Below are 23123 nucleotides of genomic sequence, written 5' to 3' on the forward strand. Positions count from 1 at the left end.
TACCTCCCTGTACTGTAGGGGGCGCTACCGGACACCAGTCAGTGCATACGCTTCAGTAATACAGGTAAAGAGTAGTACAGAACATGTAATACCTCCCTGTACTGTAGGGGCGCTACCAGACACCAGTCAGTGCATACGCTTCAGTAATACAGGTAAAGAGTACAGAACATGTAATACCTCCCTGTACTGTAGGGGGTGCTACCAGACACCAGTCAGTGCATGCACTTCAGTAATACAGATAAAGAGTACAGAACATGTAATACCTCCCTGTACTGTAGGGGGCGCTACCAGACATCAGTCAGTGCATGCACTTCAGTAATACAGATAAAGAGTACAGAACATGTAATACCTCCCTGTACTGTAGGGGGCGCTAGCAGACATCAGTCAGTGCATGCACTTCAGTAATACCAGTAAAGAGTACAGAACATGTAATACCTCCCTGTACTGTAGGGGGCGCTACCAGACATCAGTCAGTGCATACACTTCAGTAATACAGGTAAAGAGTACAGAACATGTAATACCTCCCTGTACTGTAGGGGGCGCTACCAGAGACCAGTCAGTGCATACACTTCAGTAATACAGGTAAAGAGTACAGAACACGTAATACCTCCCTGTACTGTAGGGGGGGCTTCCAGACATCAGTCAGTGCATGCACTTCAGTAATACAGGTAAAGAGTACAGAACATGTAATACCTTCCTGTACTGTAGGGGGCGCTACCAGAGACCAGTCAGTGCATACACTTCAGTAATACAGGTAAAGAGTACAGAACACGTAATACCTCCCTGTACTGTAGGGGGGGCTACCAGACATCAGTCAGTGCATGCACTTCAGTAATACACGTAAAGAGTACAGAACATGTAATACCTCCCTGTACTGTAGGGGGCGCTACCAGAGACCAGTCAGTGCATACGCTTCAGTAATATAGGTAAAGAGTACAGAACACGTAATATCTCCCTGTACTGTAGGGGGCGCTACCAGACACCAGTCCGTGCATGCACTTCAGTAATACAGGTAAAGTGTACAGAACATGTAATACCTCCCTGTACTGTAGGGGGTTCTACCAGACACCAGTCAGTGCATACACTTCAGTAATACAGGTAAAGAGTACAGAACATGTAATACCTCCCTGTACTGTAGGGGGCGCTACCAGAGACCAGTCAGTGCATACGCTTCAGTAATATAGGTAAAGAGTACAGAACACGTAATACCTCCCTGTACTGTAGGGGGCGCTACCAGACACCAGTCAGTGCATGCACTTCAGTAATACAGGTAAAGAGTACAGAACATGTAATACCTCCCTGTACTGTAGGGGGCGCTACCAGACACCAGTCAGTGCATGCACTTCAGTAATACAGGTAAAGAGTACAGAACATGTAATACCTCCTTGTACTGTAGGGGGCGCTACCAGACACCAGTCAGTGCATACACTTCAGTAATACAGGTAAAGAGTACAGAACATGTAATACCTCCCTGTACTGTAGGGGCGCTACCAGACACCAGTCAGTGCATACACTTCAGTAATACAGGTAAAGAGTACAGAACATGTAATACCTCCCTGTACTGTAGGGGGTTCTACCAGACATCACTCAGTGCATACACTGCAGGAATACAGGGGTTTGACCAGTAAAATGCCCAATCTGATTGGTCAGTTCTTCCAGCCATTGACACGTTTCACAGATCTGGACTGTCTGTACATTGTATGTTGAGTCTGGTTTCAACTTACAATGGTCCAGAAAAGCCCATTGTATGTTGAAACTATTGTATGTTGAGGCCATTGTAAGTTGAGGGATCACTGTACTGTAAATATGATGATATGATCTGGAGTCAGAGCTGCCATCAGAATTTTTGGGCGCCCTTTAAACGGCTCCAATCAGACAGATCCCCAGTAAAAAAAAAAAAATTTTTAAAGGCACATAAATGCCCTCCCACAACAGGGAGAAGCCCTTAGGACTAGTGTTGAGCGGCATAGGCTATATTCGAATTCGCGAATATTCGCGAATATACGGTCGAATATTCGTCATATATTCGCGAATATTCGCATATTCGTTATATTCTCGTTTTATTTTCGCGCAGTTGTTAAAAAAAAAAAAAATGTTTTCCACCGGAGTACCCCTTTAAGTCAGTGTGTTTGAACCAGGATGGGTGGGTCAGAGATGAGAGGCAAACCTTTATTTACCCTTCAGGCACAGTGTGGATCCTCTGGAGTAAGTAGACAGGCTCAGATTGCATGTACACAGTTTAGACACTCTCCTACACACAACACTAGCTAAGACCTGCTCCCAATGTCTGTGTTCTGTCTTGGTCTCTTTGGTGCTAGAGACAGATTGTCCCTAACAACAGGCAGTGAACTGCAGATTGCAGAGAAGTGAGACACCTAGAGGCCAAGACTTTAGATTACATTTTTGACATGATTTAAAAAAAATCACTGCAGAAGCAGATAAAAAAAGCAGCAATAAATGCAATATGTGAACACAGCCTCAGTATAGAATATCCAGGATATATAGTAGCAGTTATACACCTCCCCTCCGCCTCTATCTGTATACTGCTACTGCTATCTCTATGGGATAAGGATATATAGTAGTTATACACCTCCCCTCCAACTCTATCTGTATACTGCTGCTGCAATCTCTATGGGATCAGGATATATAGCAGTTATACACCTCCCCTCCGCCTCTATCTGTATACTGCTACTGCTATCTCTATGGTATAAGGATATATAGTAGTTATACACCTCCCCTCCAACTCTATCTGTATACTGCTACTGCTATCTATGTGGGATCAGGATATATAGTAGTTCTACACATCCCCTCCAACTCTATCTGTATACTGCTGCTGCTATCTCTATGGAATCAGGATATATAGTAGTTATATACCTCCCCTCCGCCTCTATCTGTATACTGCTGCTATCTCTATGGGATCAGGATATATAGTAGTTATATACCTCCCAACCGCCTCTATCTGTATACTGCTGCTATCTCTAGGGGATCAGGATATATAGTAGTTATACACCTCCCCTCCAGCTCTATCTGTATACTACTGCTATCTTTATGGGATCAGGATATATAGTAGTTATACACCTCCCCTCCAGCTCTATCTGTATACTGCTGCTATCTCTATGGGATCAGGATATGTAGTACTTATACAGCTCTCCTCAAGCTCTATCTGTATACTGCTGCTATCTCTATGGGATCAGGATATATAGTAGTCATACACCTCCCCTCCAGCTCTATCTTTACACTGCTGCTGCTATCTCTATGGGATCAGGATATATAGTAGTCATACACCTCCCCTCCAGCTCTATCTTTACACTGCTGCTGCTATCTCTATGGGATTAAGATATATAGTAGTTATACACCTCCCCTCCAGCTCTATCTGTATACTGCTGCTGCTATCTCTATGGTATTAAGATATATAGTAGTTATACACCTCCCCTCCAGCTCTATCTGTATACTGCTGCTATCTCTATGGTATTAAGATATATAGTAGTTATACCGCTCTCCACCAGCTCTATCTGTATACTGCTGCTATCTCTATGGGATCAGGATATATAGTAGTTATATACCTCCCCTCCGCCTCTATCTGTATACTGCTATTGCTATCTCTATGGAATCAGGATATATTGTAGTTATACACATCCCCTCCAACTCTATCTGTATACTGCTGCTATCTCTATGGGATCAGGATATATAGTTGTTATATACCTCCCCTCCGCCTCTATCTGTATACTGCTACTGCTATCTATGTGGGATCAGGATATATAGTAGTTATACACATCCCCTCCAACTCTATCTGTATACTGCTGCTGCTATCTCTATGGAATCAGGATATATAGTAGTTATATACCTCCCCTCCGCCTCTATCTGTATACTGCTGCTATCTCTATGGGATCAGGATATATAGTAGTTATATACCTCCCCTCCGCCTCTATCTGTATACTGCTGCTATCTCTAGGGGATCAGGATATATAGTAGTTATACACTTCTCCTCCAGCTCTATCTGTATACTACTGCTATCTTTATGGGATCAGGATATATAGTAGTTATACACCTCCCCTCCAGCTCTATCTGTATACTGCTGCTATCTCTATGGGATCAGGATATATAGTACTTATACAGCTCTCCTCGAGGTCTATCTGTATACTGCTGCTATCTCTATGGGATCAGGATATATAGTAGTCATACACCTCCCCTCCAGCTCTATCTTTACACTGCTGCTGCTATCTCTATGGGATCATCAGGATATATAGTAGTTATACACCTTCCCTCCAGCTCTATCTGTATACTGCTGCTGCTATCTCTATGGTATCAGGGTATATATTAGTTATACACCTCCCCTCAAGCTCTATCTGTATACTGCTGCTGCTATCTCTATGGGATCAGGATATATAGTAGTTATACACCTCCCCTTTTTTCTGATTTTATTTTTTTTTTCCAAAATCACAGCAAAAATGAAAATATTATATCACAATTGTGCAAAATACGGTAAAAAAGGGTCATTTTGCCAAAATCTTGGAAAATACATTCAACGTGTGAACAAAGCCTAAAGATTTCAAATCTTCATTAAACACCTCAATTGTGACTATAGGTCAAAACACTTTTACGTCATGACAATATTTCTCTAAAAAAAAAATGCACAGTGTAAACCAGTGTTTCCCAACCAGGGTGCCTCCAGCTGTTGCAAAACTACATCTCCCAGCATACCCGGACAACCAAGGGTGCCTCTAACTGTTGCAAAACTACAAGTCCCAGCATGTCCGGACAGCCAATCCTGGTTGGGAAACACTGGTGTAAACTGACACCAGCAGCCTAATTAGATGATCAGGTGCAGTGCTCAGACACCACACCCAAAGCTAGAGGAAATGAAGGCTGCCACAGTCAGTTCAGAGATTCTGTGTGCATCTAACATGGAGTCTATCATACACCTGCCACATCAGCTAGTACAGGTAAGCACTAGACATACACAAGAACCTCTACATTATTCTCTCATAATAGCCTACCTCCAGCACCAGCAGCCTGATTAAATGACAAGGTGCACTGATAAGACTCCACATCCTCTCTCTGAGAAGTCCAGACAATTAATGGGAAATTAGTCAGCATTAGGTAACCATTTCAGTAATGGAATGGCAATTAGTATGGCTAAAAACCTGTGTGCCTGCCACATCCACATCCACAGGTAAGCACAAGACATACACAAGAACCTTTACATTATTCTCTAATAATAGCCTATGCTGCACTATATAAGAAAAATAAATCAATAAATCCCGGAGTGCTCCTTTATCGATGGACGTGTGCCTTCCTTTCACCCGTACTATGTAGGATGCCCATGATTCTGTGCTGCCCTTTTATCCTCCGTTCTCCGTCTTATTGATGTCTTTATTGTTCTCCGTAGATCCTGCCCAGTTTTAATGCCCCTTGCGGTGACTTTGGAAGCCGCCTCTGTTTTCTGTATTTCTTGCCGAGCTGGAAGTTGGGAGCCCGAGGGCTGATCTGGAGAGGAGGATAGAGCGCGCACCTTCCAGCGTGACGTACAGGAGGCGAGACCTCCCCCTTCCCTGGAGAGCCCCCCCATCCCCGCTCATTCAGAGAAGTCGTCGCTGATCACACATCAGCCTCAGCAATCCAAGAACTGGAGATACAGCTGCCGCCCGCGGCCCCGCTGACTATCAATGCCACCTGCTGCCCTGGGCAACCGAGAAGCCACATCATGATAGCCGGCCCTATAATAGCCATGGGGGCCACCCTGGGCACCGCCACCGGCTTCCTCGCCCTCTGCGGACTTATGTGCCTGTGCAAGTGTTTTCATAAAAAGAAGATGCCCCATGGCAGCGGGGATGGCACCCCTGTCACCATGGCCAGCGTGCTCCAGCCTGGGCAAGTGGTAAGTTACATTGTGGCACAGGACTCACCAGTAAGGTGCGAGCCCACATGGCAAGATACTTGGGGGGGGGGGTACCCACAGTGGGATGTGTGGGGGGCATTTATGTTCCTTCTGATACCACCACAATGCAAGGATAAGATTCAATGGGGTGACTGGAGGGCGGGGGGGTGATGGGACCCCCCAGTGCAAGGAAATGACAGTCACACCATATATACAGTATATAGCAATACAGGATCTGGGGACGGGGTCTAACCGATAGATAGATAGATAGATAGATATGAGATAGATAGATAGATATGAGATAGATAGATAGATAGATAGATAGATAGATAGATAGATAGATATGAGATAGATAGATAGATATAATAGATAGATAGATAGATATGAGATAGATAGATAGATATGAGATAGATAGATAGATATGATAGATAGATAGATAGATAGATATGAGATAGATAGATATGAGATAGATAGATAGATAGATAGATATGAGATAGATAGATAGATATGAGATAGCTAGATAGATAGATAGAAGATAGATATGAGATAGATAGATAGATATGAGATAGATAGATAGATAGATAGGTATGAGATAGATAGATAGATAGATAGATAGATAGATAGATAGAAGATAGATATGAGATAGATAGATATGAGATAGATAGATAGATATGAGATAGATAGATATGAGATAGATATGAGATAGATAGATAGATATGAGATAGATAGATAGATATGAGATAGCTAGATAGATAGATAGAAGATAGATATGAGATAGATAGATATGAGATAGATAGTTAGATAGATAGATATGAGATAGATAGATAGATAGATAGATAGAAGATAGATATGAGATAGATAGATATGAGATAGATAGTTAGATAGATAGATATGAGATAGATAGATAGATAGATAGATAGATAGATAGATAGATATGAGATAGATAGATAGATAAATAGATCGATAGATAGATAGATAGATAGATAGAATATGATTTCTTGTATCCAAAGATTCTCAGCAGAATTCAGATTAATCCGTTCAGACATTTTTGAGACGTTTTCCTAGAAGTCTATGTATAGTAATAATCCGCCACAACTCAACAATGTTATTAAATAAATGAGACAGGAGCTGGAGCAGGGGGGAGAGGGGGCAATGAGGACGGGAGACAGATGTAAAGATACATAGCTAGATAGATAGATAGATATGAGATGGATAGATATGAGATAGATAGATAGATAGATATGAGATAGATAGACAGATAGGCAGACATGAAATAGATTGATGGATAGATAGTTTCAGAAAAAGTATATATGGGTGTGATATAGGAAAGCCATGAAATAGGTAAAATATCTGGTGAGACTTAGTCTCCTGTTATCAGGCTTGAATTTTAAAGAGTACCTGTCACTAAAAGTTTTCTAAATTAAAACTTTAAATTTTTAAGGGCTTTAAAAAGCTCTGTGTCTTACCTCTCTTCTTGCTCACATAGTGTGACCTGCTGCAGGAGGATATGGGCGTACCCCAGCAGGCGCTACCTTACTGAAGCCTGCTGGGGGACTGCTTCCACCCTCAATTCAGGAGGGGGGGGTGAGTCCATATTTGCAGAGCCCTGCTTGTCTTCAGTGTACAGAGCCCTGCTTGTCCTCGGTGTACAGAGCCCTGCTTGTCTTCAGTGTACAGAGCCCGGCTTGTCCTCAGTGTACAGAGTCCTGCCTGTCCTCAGTATACAGAGCCCTGCTTGTCCTCGGTGTACAGAGCCCCGTTTGTCCTCGGTGTACAGAGCCCCGCTTGTCCTCACTATACAGAGCACTGCTTGTCCTCAGTGTACAGAGCCCTGCTTGTCCTCCGTGTACAGAGCCCCGCTTGTCCTCAGTCTACAGAGCCCCGCTTGTCCTCAGTGTACAGAGCCTGGCTTGTCCTCAGTGTACAGAGCCCCGCTTGTCCTCACTATACAGAGCACTGCTTGTCCTCAGTGTACAGAGCCCTGCTTGTCCTCAGTGTACAGAGCCCCGCTTGTCCTCAGTGTACAGAGCCCTGCTTGTCCTCAGTGTACAGAGCCCCGCTTGTCCTCGGTGTACAGAGCCCCGCTTGTCCTCGGTGTACAGAGCCCCGCTTGTCCTCAGTGTACAGAGCCCTGCTTGTCCTCAGTGTACAGAGCCCTGCTTGTCCTCAGTATACAGAGCCCTGCTTGTCCTCAGTGTACAGAGCCCTGCTTGTCCTCAGTGTACAGAGCCCTGCTTGTCCTCAGTGTACAGAGCCCTGCTTGTCCTCAGTGTACAGAGCCCTGCTTGTCCTCAGTGTACAGAGCCCTGCCGCATATGTGAGTTAGCACAGCGCTCCTGCCTGTCTGATTGACAAGCAGGGAGCTGCACTGAGCTGATCACGTGCTCAGCCAGCGTACATATATACATATATATGTATATATATACACACACACACATTTTATGACAGGTACTCTTTAAAAGGATGAAAGGCAGAATATGTAGTGGGGTCATTTATCCCCTTCATGTGCTACTCCATGTTTTTAGTCTAGCCCAGATCAGCACAGGTGCTGAAGACAACTTATCACTGGGCTTTATTGCTAGAGGGGAGTCAGTCTGCAGGTGAAGCTGTGATTAACCTGCACCACTTGAATCTGGAAGTTTGCAAGTAAGACATTTGCTGAATGTTGTGTTGGGTGACTGGTAGTAAGTCACCTGTATAGAAAGGAACAATATCTGTATAGTTAGACAAGGATTTATTTTTGTATTTATGCCTGAAAGTGAAGGCTGTATTTGTTTTGTTACTGAACAATAAATAATAGATAGAGAATAGATACAATGTCGGGTTTATTTTCCAATAATACAGCCCTTTAGCAGTGTGAGTCTTGACATACGGTTGTTAATAATAGATACAGTTCTGCAGCTTCTCCTGGTATAAACCATTATGAATTATACAGCGCCCTCACACGCTTGAAAAAATTCACACAAAAAAGTCTTCTGGCAACTTCGCTCCGTGGACCCGAAGAGGACGCGTCACGCTGCTGATTGTTACTGTAAAATGCTGCACAGATTTAGACCTTTCAGGAATTCTACCGAGGCCGAACAGTTACCAAGCAACATATCCAGCGAGGACGGGAGAAAGATGCCAGCGCCAAATGTGTAAATGTATTCAGAGAGTGATATCGAGTGCAGGGGTCTCTCCAGGTAATGGTACCTATGGGGCTGAGTGTGGGGGTCTCCCCAGGTGATAATAACCAGAAGGCTGAGTGCAGGGGCCTCCCCAGGTGGTGGTGGCGACGCTCTTTAAGTAGTGCTGCTGTGCAGCGCTACTTAACTCTTCTATTCCCAGATACTTTGGCTGTCTGGGAATGCTGGGAGTTGTAGTTTTGCAAAAGCTGTATGCAAACTGACATTTGTCTAGAGTGGTTTCCCCCACAATCTATGGCTCTTCCGCTTTTGCAAAACTAGCCTCCGGCTGTCCGGGCATGCTGGGAGTTGTAGTTTTGCAACAGCCAGACTTTTTTGGATGTAACCCTTTTTCAGCTTTACCCTTTTATCTCCTTTCCCTCCATCTCTTCCGTTAGATGAACGTCTACAGATGCACCGAGCCAGTTCAGCCGCAGGCTATGCTCCGCTTTCCTCACATCATCTCCACCAAGCAAACGTCCCCAGAGATTGTTAATTGCAAGGACCAAACTTTGAACATTGCGGGGAACGAAGACGCGAAGGAAGAGAACAAACCGGTGGAAACCATCTCAGGAGGATTGGTCTCAGGTACCAGATCAGAGACACGGGATGCCTTAAAGGAACACTAACCCCAATGTAGGCCGTTTTACTGTCACGTCAAAGTGAACGAGTGCAGCATAGGCTATTATTGAAGAATAATGGAGAGGTTCTTGTGCATCTTGTTCTTACCTGTTTTAGTTCATGTGGCAGGGATTGGGTTTTCAGCCATATTGATTGCAATTCCATCACTGAAATGAGTTCCTAACGCTGTCTACATTTTCCATGAATGTTTTGTCTTTGCAGCAAGAGGATGTGGTGTCTGATCACTGCACCTGGTCATCTAATTAGGCTGCTGGTGCTGGAGGTCACTCAGGTGACCTGATTAGACTCAAAAGTGGGTTGAGGTCAGTTCACATTATGTGCAGTTTTGATGCACTTTCTTCTGTAACGAAATAATTTCTCTTATGTAGAGAGGTGCAAGTGATTTGAGCTATAATGACATCTGAGGTTTTTAGGCAGTGTTCACCTGTTGAATTTTGAACTGAATATTTCACACATTTTTGCAGCCTTGTGGTTGTGTGTTTTGTACAATTTTCCAAAATTATGTTAAATTAAGAAGGTTGCAGCAGCACTCGGTATAAAAATGGAGGCTGTTAGCGCACTTTTTAATCAAAACATGTCCCCCATTCACCACGTTGAGGTGGTTTCATTTCGGATGGGACCCTAACACTCATTTCACTCACGTTTCACTCACGCATATGACCTCTGACTGGGTGACATGCTGGATCCACTATCAATTTAAAAAACCTCCTGTGAAGCAAGGGGGGGGGGGGGTGCACGGCTACAGCGGGTGCCACTCCCCCTAACTTGCATAGCAAAAACACAAAAAAGGAAAATAGCCAGCACAACTACCTAATTCATAATAATGGAGAATGTGACTCAAATACCTGGAACAGCCCTTCAAAGATCTGCTCTACAGTCACCTTCTCAGATGCTGGCCAGGTGCGGACTTCCTCTAACGCTGGTCCCTGGAGTTGTCCTGTTAGCAGTTGCACCTGTTGATTAGGAGGGAAAGAGTAAAAGACAAACCAACTCTGGATCCAGTCTTTGAAATCCCTCAGGGTGAAGGGGGTCTCCATTGTAGGTAGGGAGGACAGGGTTCCCTATGAATACCGGTGCATATACGCTAGAACACCAGGACTGTTGATGTGGACTGCAGGCAGGACTGGCAACATTCCGGCTGCTGGGGCAGGTGATGATCCCACTGCTGGAGATAGAGGGGCACTGTCACCCTTGTTGATCTGGAGAGATGCGTTATGACATCTGGTTGGATTTTGAGTGCGCTGTCGCTTTAAAAAGAATAAGGTGCTGTCCCTTTGAAGAGAATTGCTGAAGTGCTGCAGCGGCTCTGACTTGGCTAGCGGGGGTACTGTAATGATGCCCCCCTCTATTTTACAGGCACCCGGTAGTAATTCATCTTGCGGCTAGACTTATGGACACTAGTGGGTTATTGCTGAAAGCTACCGGCACCGGAGACTTGCTGCTGATAATTGTTGGTGTTGGCAGAGTCTGCACTACAGCGGGTACTTAACCGAAGACAGCGGAGCCGGGTGCAGCCGCCGGAACCTCCAATATGGCTGCGCCCAGGGAACTTCCTGTTTTGGTCCGGTCGGCAAAGTCTTTCCCTGTGCAACACAGGGCGGTTCTTTGGTTCCTCCTCGCTGTGCTGAAGAGGTGTCACTTCTGGGGACTGATGGGGCGGAGCTGCGACCGCTCGCGCACACGGGAAGCATCAGACCAAATGAACCCTTTCAGGTACCGACTCTTTATACACCACAGTAGCAAACAACAGTCTTTCTTCACCTCCCCCTCTATTTCACGAGCGCTTCGGGTAAAACACTTTTCCACTGACAAAGTCCCGTACACTTTCTGGCGCAAACTTTATTGGCATCGGCATGCGATTCTTGCAGACAATACTGGACACAGTTCAGACTAGGGGGAGGACTTGTGGCATAAGGCACACACCCGTATCCTGTTCGTGACGCCAAAAGTTGTGGTATGGCAGTGGGGTGTGAGGTGCAGGGCAATGTTGTTACCCTAGGGGCAGATGGTATTAACCCCTTGTGTTCATGACGCCAGGGCGTGGTTTAGCCTTAACCACCCGAAGGTATACCGCTGGATCCTGGGCCAGAAATGGGGACAATGAAGACACCAACACCAAGTTACGGACAACGGCAGCTTTACTGAGGGTAGACAGATGGTAAAGTCTATACAGTTCAGCCAGGGCCCACGGAGGTGACCAGTGACTCAGAGACCTTGCAGGTTTGCTGGGACTTGTAGTAGACAGGAGAATTTAGTGCAGGCCACGCTGAGTAGACACAAGACTTGACTGACAGGACAGTGACTTCAGATCACTTGCACTTGACTGGTGGCTGCAGGACTTGACTTGAGGCCTACACTGCTCTGGACACACACTATAGCAGTGGTCTTCAACCTGTGGACCTCCAGATGTTGCAAAACTACAACTCTCAGCATGCCCGGACAGCCAACGGCTGTCCGAGCATGCTGGGAGTTGTAGTTTTTAAACTGCACTATAGGAACGACTGACATCATCAAAGACTTGGCAAAGAGAGAGAAGCTAGCTCCTCCCAGGACTTATGTGGGAGCCCATTGGTCACCTTTGAGGTCAGCTGGTCACTAGTACCTCCTGGGTAACAATCACATGGTACAGTTATTAAAGGTACAAAACACAATATAATACATAACCTATTTACATGGGGTATACAACTTCAGGGGGCCCTGGGGACACTGAGGGAAACTGCCTGACAGGACAGGGAAGGTACGGGGAAACACCATCCCGTACTGGGTCACCGCATTTTGACCAATGTGTGCTGCTGCAACCTTCTTTTTTGTATACTGTGTATTTGCCACTGCAGCGTGCACCCGTGTATTAGGTAGTTGTGTTGGCTATTTTTGTTTTTGTTTTTGCTGTGCAATTTAGGGGGAGTGACACCCTCTCTAGCTGTGCACCCCTATCTGTTACACAGGTGTTTTTTTTTTAATTCATAGTGGATCCAGAATGTCAGACGCTCTATGCCCAGCAGAGGTGAGTGAAATGAGTATTAGGGTCCCATTCGAAGTGAGGCCCCCTCCGCGTGGTGGATGGGGACACGTTTTGATTAAAAAGTGCGCTAAGAGCCTACATTTTTTGACCAAAACTGCTGCTGCAACCTTTTTTATTTTATTTTTATTTTTTTGTATACTATGTTAAATTGAGATGTTTTTACTGTGTTTTTGGTATGATTTGGGGGGGGGGGAAACAGAAGGGAAAACAGAACAAGAGTAGAAAAAAACTTAAATATGTGGACACAGCTTCAGATGAAGTGATTAGATACTATATATCCTGATCCCCTAGAGATAGCAGCAGTATACAGATAGAGCTGGAGGGGAGGGGTATAACTACCATATATCCTGACCCCAATGAGATAGCATCAGCAGTATACAGATAGAGCTGGAGGGGAGGTTTATAACTACTATATATCCTGATCCCCTAGAGATAGCAGCAGCAGTATACAGATAGAGCTGGAGGGGAGGGGTATAACTACTGTATTTCCTGACCCCAATGAGATAGCAGCAGCAGTATACAGATAGAGCTGGAGGGGAGGAGTATAACTACTATATATCCTGACCCCAATGAGATACCATCAGCAGTATACAGATAGAGCTGGAGGGGAGGTTTATAACTACTTTATATCCTGATTCCATAAAGATAGCAGCAGTATACAGATAGAGCTGGAGGAGAGGAGTATCTCTATGACATATCCTAATCAATAGAGATAGCAGCAGTATACAGATAGAGCTGGAGGGGAGGCGTATAACTACTATATATCCTGACCCCAAAGAGATAGCAGCAGTATACAGATAGAGCTGGAGGAAAGGAGTATCTCTATGACATATCTTAATCAATAGAGATAGCAGCAGTATACAGATAAAGCTGGAGGGGAGGCGTATAACAACTATATATCCTGATCCCAAAGAGATAGCAGCAGTATACAGATAGAGCTGGGATGGGAAACCCTCATATGGGTCTGTGGGTGGAAAAAAATATGTATTTCAAAAGGTGAGGAGAAAAAGAACGGAAACACAAACATTAAAAATGGTCTGTGTCCTTAAGGGGTTAAGTATGAGAGTATAATATGTTCATATCTGCAGTATATAATAAAGCTAGGCAAAAACGTAGAAGCCAAAGCCTTTAAATGTGGGGGGAAGATTAAAAAACTGAATTGGAGGAAAAGGTTTTGCCCAGTGTTTTCCAACCAGGGTGCCTTCAGCTGTTGCAAAACCCCAACTTCCAGCATGCCCGGACAGCCTTTCAGACCCCAGGAAGGTAACAGCAGCACCCGAGACCCCAGGAAGGTAACAGCAGCACCCGAGACCCCAGGAAGGGAGCAGTCACACCCGAGACCCTAGGAAAGGAGCAGTCACACCTGAGACCCCAGGAAGGGAGCAGTCACACCTGAGACCCCAGGAATGCAGCAGTCACACCTGAGACCCCAGGAATGCAGCAGTCACACCTGAGACCCCAGGAAGGCAGCAGTCACACCTGAGACCCCAGGAATGCAGCAGTCACACCTGAGACCCCAGGAAGGCAGCAGTCACACCTGAGACCCCAGGAATGCAGCAGTCACACCTGAGACCCCAGGAAGGCAGCAGTCCCACCTGAGACCCCAGGAAGGCAGCAGTCACACCTGAGACCCCAGGAATGCAGCAGTCACACCTGAGACCCCAGGAAGGCAGCAGTCACACCTGAGACCCCAGGAATGCAGCAGTCACACCTGAGACCCCAGGAATGCAGCAGTCACACCTGAGACCCCAGGAAGGCAGCAGTCACACCTGAGACCCCAGGAATGCAGCAGTCACACCTGAGACCCCGGGAAGGGAGAAGTCACACCCGAGACCCCAGGAAGGCAGCAGTCACACCTGAGACCCCAGGAATGCAGCAGTCACACCTGAGACCCCGGGAAGGGAGCATTCATATCCGAGACCCCAGGAAAGGAGCAGTCACACCCGAGACCCCAGGAAAGGAGCAGTCACACCTGAGACCCTGGGAAGGGAGCAGTCACACCTGAGACCCCAGGAAGGGAGAAGTCACACCCGAGACCCCAGGAAGGGAGCAGTCACACCCGAGACCCCAGGAAGGCAGCAGTCACATCCGAGACCCCAGGAAGGAACAGTCACACCTGAGACCCCGGGAAGGGAGCAGCCACATCCGAGACCCCAGGAAAGGAGCAGTCACACCTTAGACCCAAGGAAGGGAGCAGTCACATCCGAGACCCCAAGAAGGGAACAGTCACATCCGAGACCCCAGGAAAGGAGCAGTCACACCTGAGACCCCAGGAAGGGAACAGTCACATCCGAGACCCCAGAAAGGCAGCAGTCACACCTGAGACCCCGGGAAGGGAGCAGTCACACCCGAGACCCCAGGAAGGGAGCAGTCACACCTGAGACCCCGGGAAGGGAGCAGTCACATCCAAGACCCAGGGAAGGCAGCAATCACACCTGAGACCCCAGGAAGGGAGCAGTCACACCCAAGACCCCAGGAAGGGAGCAGTCACACCCGAGACCCCAAGAAGGGAGCAGTCACACCCGAGACCCCAGGAAGGGAGCAGTCACACCCGAGACCCCAGGAAAGGAGCAGTCACACCCGAGACCCCAGGAAGGCAGCAGTCACACCCGAGACCCCAGGAAGGCAGCAGTCACACCCGAGACCCCAGGAAGGGAACAGCAGCACCCGAGACCCCAGGAAGGCAGCAGTCACACCTGAGACCCCAGGAAGGGAGCAGTCACACCCGAGACCCCAGGAAGGCAGCAGTCACACCCGAGACCCCAGGAAGGTAACAGCAGCACCCGAGACCCTAGAAAGTAGCAGTCACATCAGTAAGATAAATATCATTGTGTCACCTATTCCAAATATTGAGACTTGTCACCAGACTGTGCCCCTAGGAGATGTGAGACGTCTTCAGAATAAACTGTAAAAACATATTCCCGATGAAACAGAACAGGATTAACACGTTCTGTGCTGGGGAAAATCTGTTGTAAAACAAGTTATGTAATTTTCATGCACATACAGCCCCTTTTGTTTTTCATGTTTTTTTGTACACCCTAGGGGATTGGAAGAAGCAATTGCTTACATTTTTACACTGTAATACTTCTGTGACAGCTCCCCCAGTGCATCCTGGTCTAACCATCTAGATACTATAGATGCTATTGCCCGTGGCATCTAGGAGGATCTCCAAACCCAACCATTGCGGATGGGGGTCAGCCGTAATACAGACTTATACTTACTGTCCAATGGTTTAATGTACACACAGCAGATGTCAGGAAGGAGCTAAACCGTAGGTCTTATATTTTGGGATGGGATATAAGGTCGGGATATGAGGTAGGGATATAAGGACAGGATATGAGGACAGGATATGAGGACAGGATATGAGGTCGGGATATGAGGATGTGATATGAGGATGGGATATGATATCATGATATGAGGATGGGATATAAGGTCGGGTTATGATGACGGGATATGAGGATGGGATATGAGGTCATGATATGAGTTTGGGATATGAGGTCGGGATATGAGGACGGGATATGAGGATGGGATATGAGGATGGGATGTGAGGTCGGGATATGAGGTCGGGATATGAGGTCGGTATATAAGGACAGGATATGAGGACAGGATATGAGGATGCGATATGAGGATGGGATGTGAGGTCGGGATATAAGGACGGGATATGAGGATGGGATATGAGGTCATGATATGAGTTTGGGATATGAGTTTGGGATATGAGGTCGGGATATGAGGACGGGATATGAGGATGGGATATGAGGTTCTGATATGAGGACGGGATATGAGGTCATGATATGAGGTCGGGATATGAGGACGGGATATGAGGATGGGATATGAGGTCATGATATGAGGTTGGGATATGAGGACGGGATATGAGGTCATGATATGAGGTCATGATATGAGGTCGGGATATGAGGACGGGATATGAGGATGGGATATGAGGTCATGATATGTGGATGGGATATGAGGTCATGATATGAGAATGGGATATGAGGACGGGATATGAGGATGGGATATGAGGTCAGGATATAAGGACGGGATATGAGGATAGGATATGAGGACGGGATATGAGGATGGGATATGAGGTCAGGATATGAGGATAAGATATGAGGTCGGGATATAAGGACAGGATATGTGGCGGGGATTTAAGGTCATATATGAGGTCGGGATATAAGGACAGGATATGTGGCGGGGATTTAAGGTCATATATGAGGTCGGGATATGAGAACAAGATATCACACGGAATATGAGGACGGGGTATAAGAACAAAAGGGTCATTGTTTACTCTGAAACAAGGTTTAGGTAGGAAGACCGGGCAACACTATATGTGTTTTTCTTTCTTTCTAAAAAGTGCAAAATCAGCCAAAACAAAAATACTGCCCATAGAGGGTGTTGGGTGGAAAAAGGCAAAACCTGGAGTTAGATATTCCGGATTCCAGTCAAGCGCCAAAGGATATGTTCTACGTGCCGGCTTGTGGGGCATATATATGGTTTTCACGTGAGTCTATATGACAGTATTGTTGCGCGCTTGAACTCTAGAGCCCTCATGAGATCAATAGCCCTTGTTGCTACTATGTAAGTGGTGATAATTTAGCTTCCAGAGCACGGTTTCCCAACCAGGAGGTCTTTAGCTGTTGCAGAACTACAACTCCCAACATGCCTGGACAGCCTTTGGCTGTCCGGGCATGCTGGGAGTTGTAGTTTTGCAACAGCTGGATGCACCCTGGTTGGGAAAGACTGTTTCAGAGCCTCTCTATTACAATAGCACGTCCTTAAAGGGCAACTCCACTTGATTGTATAAACTGTCTAATAAAAAGGGATCTCCGAAAATTGGAAAAGTACAAAAAAAAAAAAAAAAGAGGGATTAATAATAAAAAATAAAAAAAAAGGGGGGGGGGGTAATTAGTTGAGGCTCATGGACCCCACCGAAAACTCTGATATGTCTTACTGAGAAAGCAGAGGGCAGCACTGAGCTCATAGCTCAAATTGTCCTGCACAATGAACCTCAGGGGTGGGGCTTATGCAAATAGGGGCTTTTCTAGGGAAATCGTGCGTGGGCCATTTAATGTACCAAGAAAAGGGATAACATTTTTCGGACAGAGAGCGATTACAATGTCTTTATTAAGACAGCTGTGTGAGTCTACCATTGGTGTGACCTGATGAACCATAGATAAAAAATTTCGGGGTGCCATCAGGGCCAGGAAATGGGGGTGCATTGGTAAACAGAAGCCTCTATGTTTTCCTATATTACAATCTCTATATTAAAGGGGTACTCCCCTGGAAAACAATATTATAATTTTTTTATTTTTTTTAAATCACCTGGTACCGGAAAGTTAAGCAGATTCGTAAATTACTTCTATTTAAAAATCTTAATCCTTCCAGTACTTATCAGCTGCTGTATGCTCCACAGGAAGTTGTTTTCTTTTTTGAATTTCCTTTCTGTCTGACCACAGTGCTCTCTGCTGACACCTCTGTCCATTTTAGGAACTGTCCGAGCAGGATAGGTTTGCTATGGAGATTTTTTTCTTACTCTGGACAGTTCCTAAAATGGACAGAGGTGTCAGCAGAGAGCACTGTGGTCAGGCAGAAAGGAAATTCAAAAAGAAAAGAACTTCCTATGGAGCATACAGCAGCTGATATGTACTGGAAGGATTAAGATTTGTAAATAGAAGTCATTTACAAATCTGTTTAACTTTCTGGCACCAGATGATAAAAAAAAAAAATGTTTCCAGCAGAGTACCCCTTTAAGACAGCTGTGTGAGTCCACCTCTGGGTTTAGCATTGGAGTGACCTGATGTACCATAGATATAAATTTTGAGGGTCCATGAGGTAGGACCATCAACAGGGCCAGGAAAAGGGGGTGCATTGGGGAACAGAAGCCTCTTACTTTTCCTATCTGGATATTGAGATATCTGAAGTAACGTTGAAGAGAAAACTATGGAGTTAAATGGGACTTGACGTAACATGAAGCTTCTGGCCCCCAATGAGAGACCTGTAAAAGGGCCACCAACCATCCACGTGCTGGTTATAGTACTGGTGTTCATTATGTTATAGAGGGGCCTCCAAGTCCAAAGGCCCAAGTGCTGCTGATAATTTTGTCCCCATGGAGGTGCCTCATGGTGATCTCTGTGCCAAAAGTTAGAGTGGAGCAAAATGCAGAAGACCCCCAAGGACCACCTGGTGTTTGGTTGGATTATGAGTGTCAAAAGTTGAGAGTTTGTTGGGACAATCACGCCAACTGGGCAAGGAAAGGGGCGAAACCCTGCTCAAAGTGGGCATTTTGGGCACTCCTGAGTTCCTCAGGGGTGGAGCTTATATGTCCCTATTCTGGCTTTAGAAGGTTGGTGTTGGAGGAGGCTTCGAGTTCATGAGAAGGCATCTACTGACCTAGAGTTGTGGACTAGTGATCAGACCGGCTCCTATGTAAAATGGGATTTCCTGTCCACACATAGATTTATCTCTTCTTCTAGAGGTTTCTTCATTCTCTGTTATTCTTCTCCTCACTCGGCGGCCATGTCTTGTCCCCGCTGTCTGTCAGGTCTCTATGATGGATATTCCCGGGGAGTATCTTGTCTTATTAGGTTGGGGTAATGTGAAGACCGTGGATCCGAGTGTTGTGGCCTCCTGAGCATTAGTGACTCATCCTATATACAATGTGACGTGTGAGACAGAGGGGGCGCTCTCACCTAATACAGGATGACAAGTGGCTCTGTGGAGAACAGAGGTTATCTGTATGCAAATCATGGCGAGATCTCATCACAACCGAGATATGGAGCCAGAGCATAGAGAAAAGGAAGGAAGGAAGACATTATATCTAGAATTATATTTTCCTAACAGGATTCCTCTAGATATTGCAAAACTACAACTCCCAGCATCTCATATCTATCCATCTATCTATCTATCTCATATCTATCTATCCATTTATCTATCTCATATCTATCTATCCATCCATCTATCTATCTATCTCATATCTATCTCATATCTATCTATCTATCTATCTATCTCATATCTCATATCTCTCTCATATCTCTCTAATATCTATCTCATATCTATCTATCTATCTATCTCATATCTATCTCTCTATCTATCTCATATCTATCTATCTATCTATCTCATATCTATCTATCTATCTCATATCTATCTATCTAATATCTATCTATCTATTTATCTCATATCTATCTATCTATCTCACATCTATCTATCTAATATCTATCTATCTCATATCTATCTATCTATCTCATATCTATCTATCTATCTAATATCTATCTCTCATATCTATCTCATATCTATCTCATATCTATCTATCTATCTAATATCTATCTATCTATCTCATATCTATCTATCTAATATCTATCTATCTCATATCTATCTATCTCATATCTATCTATCTATCTCATATCTATCTATCTAATATCTATCTATCTATCTATCTATCTATCTCATATCTATCTATCTATCTCATATCTATCTATCTATCTATCTCATATCTATCTATCTATCTATCTAATATCTATCTATCTAATATCTATCTATCTATATATCTCATATCTATCTATCTATCTCATATCTATCTATCTAATATCTATCTATCTCATATCTATCTATCTATCTATCTCATATCTATCTATCTATCTATCTCTCTATCTATCTCATATCTATCTCATATCTATCTATCTATCTAATATCTATCTATCTCATATCTATCTATCTAATATCTATCTATCTCATATCTATCTATCTCATATCTATCTATCTATCTATCTATCTCATATCTATCTATCTAATATCTATCTATCTATCTATCTATCTATCTATCTCATATCTATCTATCTATCTCATATCTATCTATCTATCTCATATCTATCTATCTATCTCATATCCATCTATCTCATATCCATCTATCTCATATCCATCTATCTATCTCATATCTATCTATCTATCTCTTATCTATCTATCTCATATCTATCTATCTCATATCTATCTATTTCATATCTATCTATCTATCTATCTATCTCTCTATCTCTCTATCTATCTCATATCTATCTATCTCATATCTATCTCATATCTATCTATCTCATATCTATCTATCTATCTCATATCCATCTATCTCATATCTATCTCTCTCTCTCTATCTATCTGTCTATCTCATATCTATCTATCTATCTATCTCATATCTATCTATCTATCTCATATCTATCTATCTCATATCTATCTATCTATCTCATATCTATCTATCTATCTATCTATCTCATATCTATCTATCTCATATCTATCTCTCTATCTATCTATCTCTTATCTATCTATCTCATATCTATCTCATATCTATCTATCTCATATCTATCTATCTATCTTATATCTATTCTTTACACTTAAATACCTTTTTTTCCCAGACCAGATTCCTAATACGTCTCCGGATCAGGAGGGTGTTGAGAAGCTGAGCCCCGTACATCATACGCCAAAACTGCGCTATTCTCTGGGGTACGACCGCCAGACATCAGAGTTGTGTGTGTCTTTTCTGGAGGGTAAATATTTCTATTCATGGTTTATGATAAATTCTAGCTATATGGTTATTGGTGATATGTACATGAGGATACCTGACATAAAGAGCAGACGTCACATAATCAATACAGGTCTAGTAGTTATTTATCTTCACAGCAGTATATACAGAGATACAGAGATGAGGTATATACAGAGATGAGGTATATACAGAGATGAGGTTTATACAGAGATGAGGTATATACAGAGATGAGGTTTATACAGAGATGAGGTATATACAGAGATGAGGTATATACAGAGATGAGGTATATACAGAGATACAGAGATGAGGTATATACAGAGATGAGGTATATACAGAGATGAGGTATATACAGAGATGAGGTATATACAGAGATGAGGTTTATACAGAGATGAGGTATATACAGAGATACAGAGATGAGGTATATACAGAGATGAGGTATATACAGAGATGAGGTTTATACAGAGATGAGGTATATACAGAGATGAGGTTTATACAGAGATGAGGTATATACAGAGATGAGGTATATACAGAGATACAGAGATGAGGTATATACAGAGATGAGGTATATACAGAGATGAGGTTTATACAGAGATGAGGTATATACAGAGATGAGGTTTATACAGAGATGAGGTATATACAGAGATGAGGTATATACAGAGATGAGGTTTATACAGAGATGAGGTATATACAGAGATGAGGTTTATACAGAGATGAGGTATATACAGAGATGAGGTATATACAGAGATACAGAGATGAGGTATATACAGAGATGAGGTATATACAGAGATGAGGTTTATACAGAGATGAGGTATATACAGAGATGAGGTTTATACAGAGATGAGGTATATACAGAGATGAGGTATATACAGAGATGAGGTATATACAGAGATACAGAGATGAGGTATATACAGAGATGAGGTATATACAGAGATGAGGTTTATACAGAGATGAGGTATATACAGAGATGAGGTATATACAGAGATACAGAGATGAGGTATATACAGAGATGTGGTATATACAGAGATGAGGTTTATACAGAGATGAGGTTTATACAGAGATATGGTATATACAGAGATACAGAGATGAGGTATATACAGAGATGAGGTATATACAGAGATACAGAGATGAGGTATATACAGAGATGAGGTATATACAGAGATGCGGTATATGCAGAGATGAGGTATATACAGAGATGAGGTATATACAGAGATACAGAGATGAGGTATATACAGAGATGAGGTATATACAGAGATACGGTATATACAGAGATACAGAGATGTGGTGTATATACTGAGATGAGGTATATACAGAGATGTGGTATATACAGAGATGAGGTATATACAGAGATGAGGTATATACAGAGATGAGGTATATACAGAGATATAGAGATGTGGTGTATATACTGAGATAAGGTATATGCATATATGCAGTATATACAGAGATACAGAGATGTGGTGTATACAGAGATGAGGTATATACAGAGATGAGGTATATACAGAGATTCGGTATATACAGAGATACAGAGATGTGGTGTATATACTGATATGAGGTATATACAGATATGCGGTATATACAGAGATGAGGTATATACAGAGATGTGGTATATACAGAGATGCGGTATATACAGAGATGAGGTATATACAGATATGCGGTATATACAGAGATGTGGTACAGTATATACAGAGATGCGGTATATACAGAGATGAGGTATATACAGAAATGCGGTATATACAGAGATGCGGTATATACAGAGATGCGGTATATACAGAGATGTGGTATATACAGAGATGAGGTATATACAGAAATGCGGTATATACAGAGATGCGGTATATACAGAGATGCGGTATATACAGAGATGAGGTATATACAGATATGCGGTATATACAGAGATGTGGTACAGTA

At 43.7% G+C, this 23123-nt stretch overlaps 1 protein-coding gene across 1 annotated transcript in view; it reads left to right on the forward strand.

Annotated features, from left to right (window-relative positions):
• The first annotated feature begins 5511 nt into the window (after positions 1-5511).
• The window catches only part of LOC130311748 (synaptotagmin-13-like), a 40692-nt gene continuing 23080 nt past the window's right edge, over positions 5512-23123 (forward strand). The window contains exons 1-3 of the mRNA XM_056552515.1: positions 5512-5878; positions 9441-9630; positions 21094-21225. Of these exons, the coding sequence (XP_056408490.1) occupies positions 5705-5878; positions 9441-9630; positions 21094-21225 (496 nt within the window). The 5' untranslated portion in view covers positions 5512-5704. The remainder of the gene's footprint in view (positions 5879-9440; positions 9631-21093; positions 21226-23123) is intronic.

Source organism: Hyla sarda, unplaced genomic scaffold, assembly GCF_029499605.1.
Source record: "Hyla sarda isolate aHylSar1 unplaced genomic scaffold, aHylSar1.hap1 scaffold_1664, whole genome shotgun sequence".
Lineage (NCBI taxonomy): Eukaryota > Metazoa > Chordata > Amphibia > Anura > Hylidae > Hyla > Hyla sarda.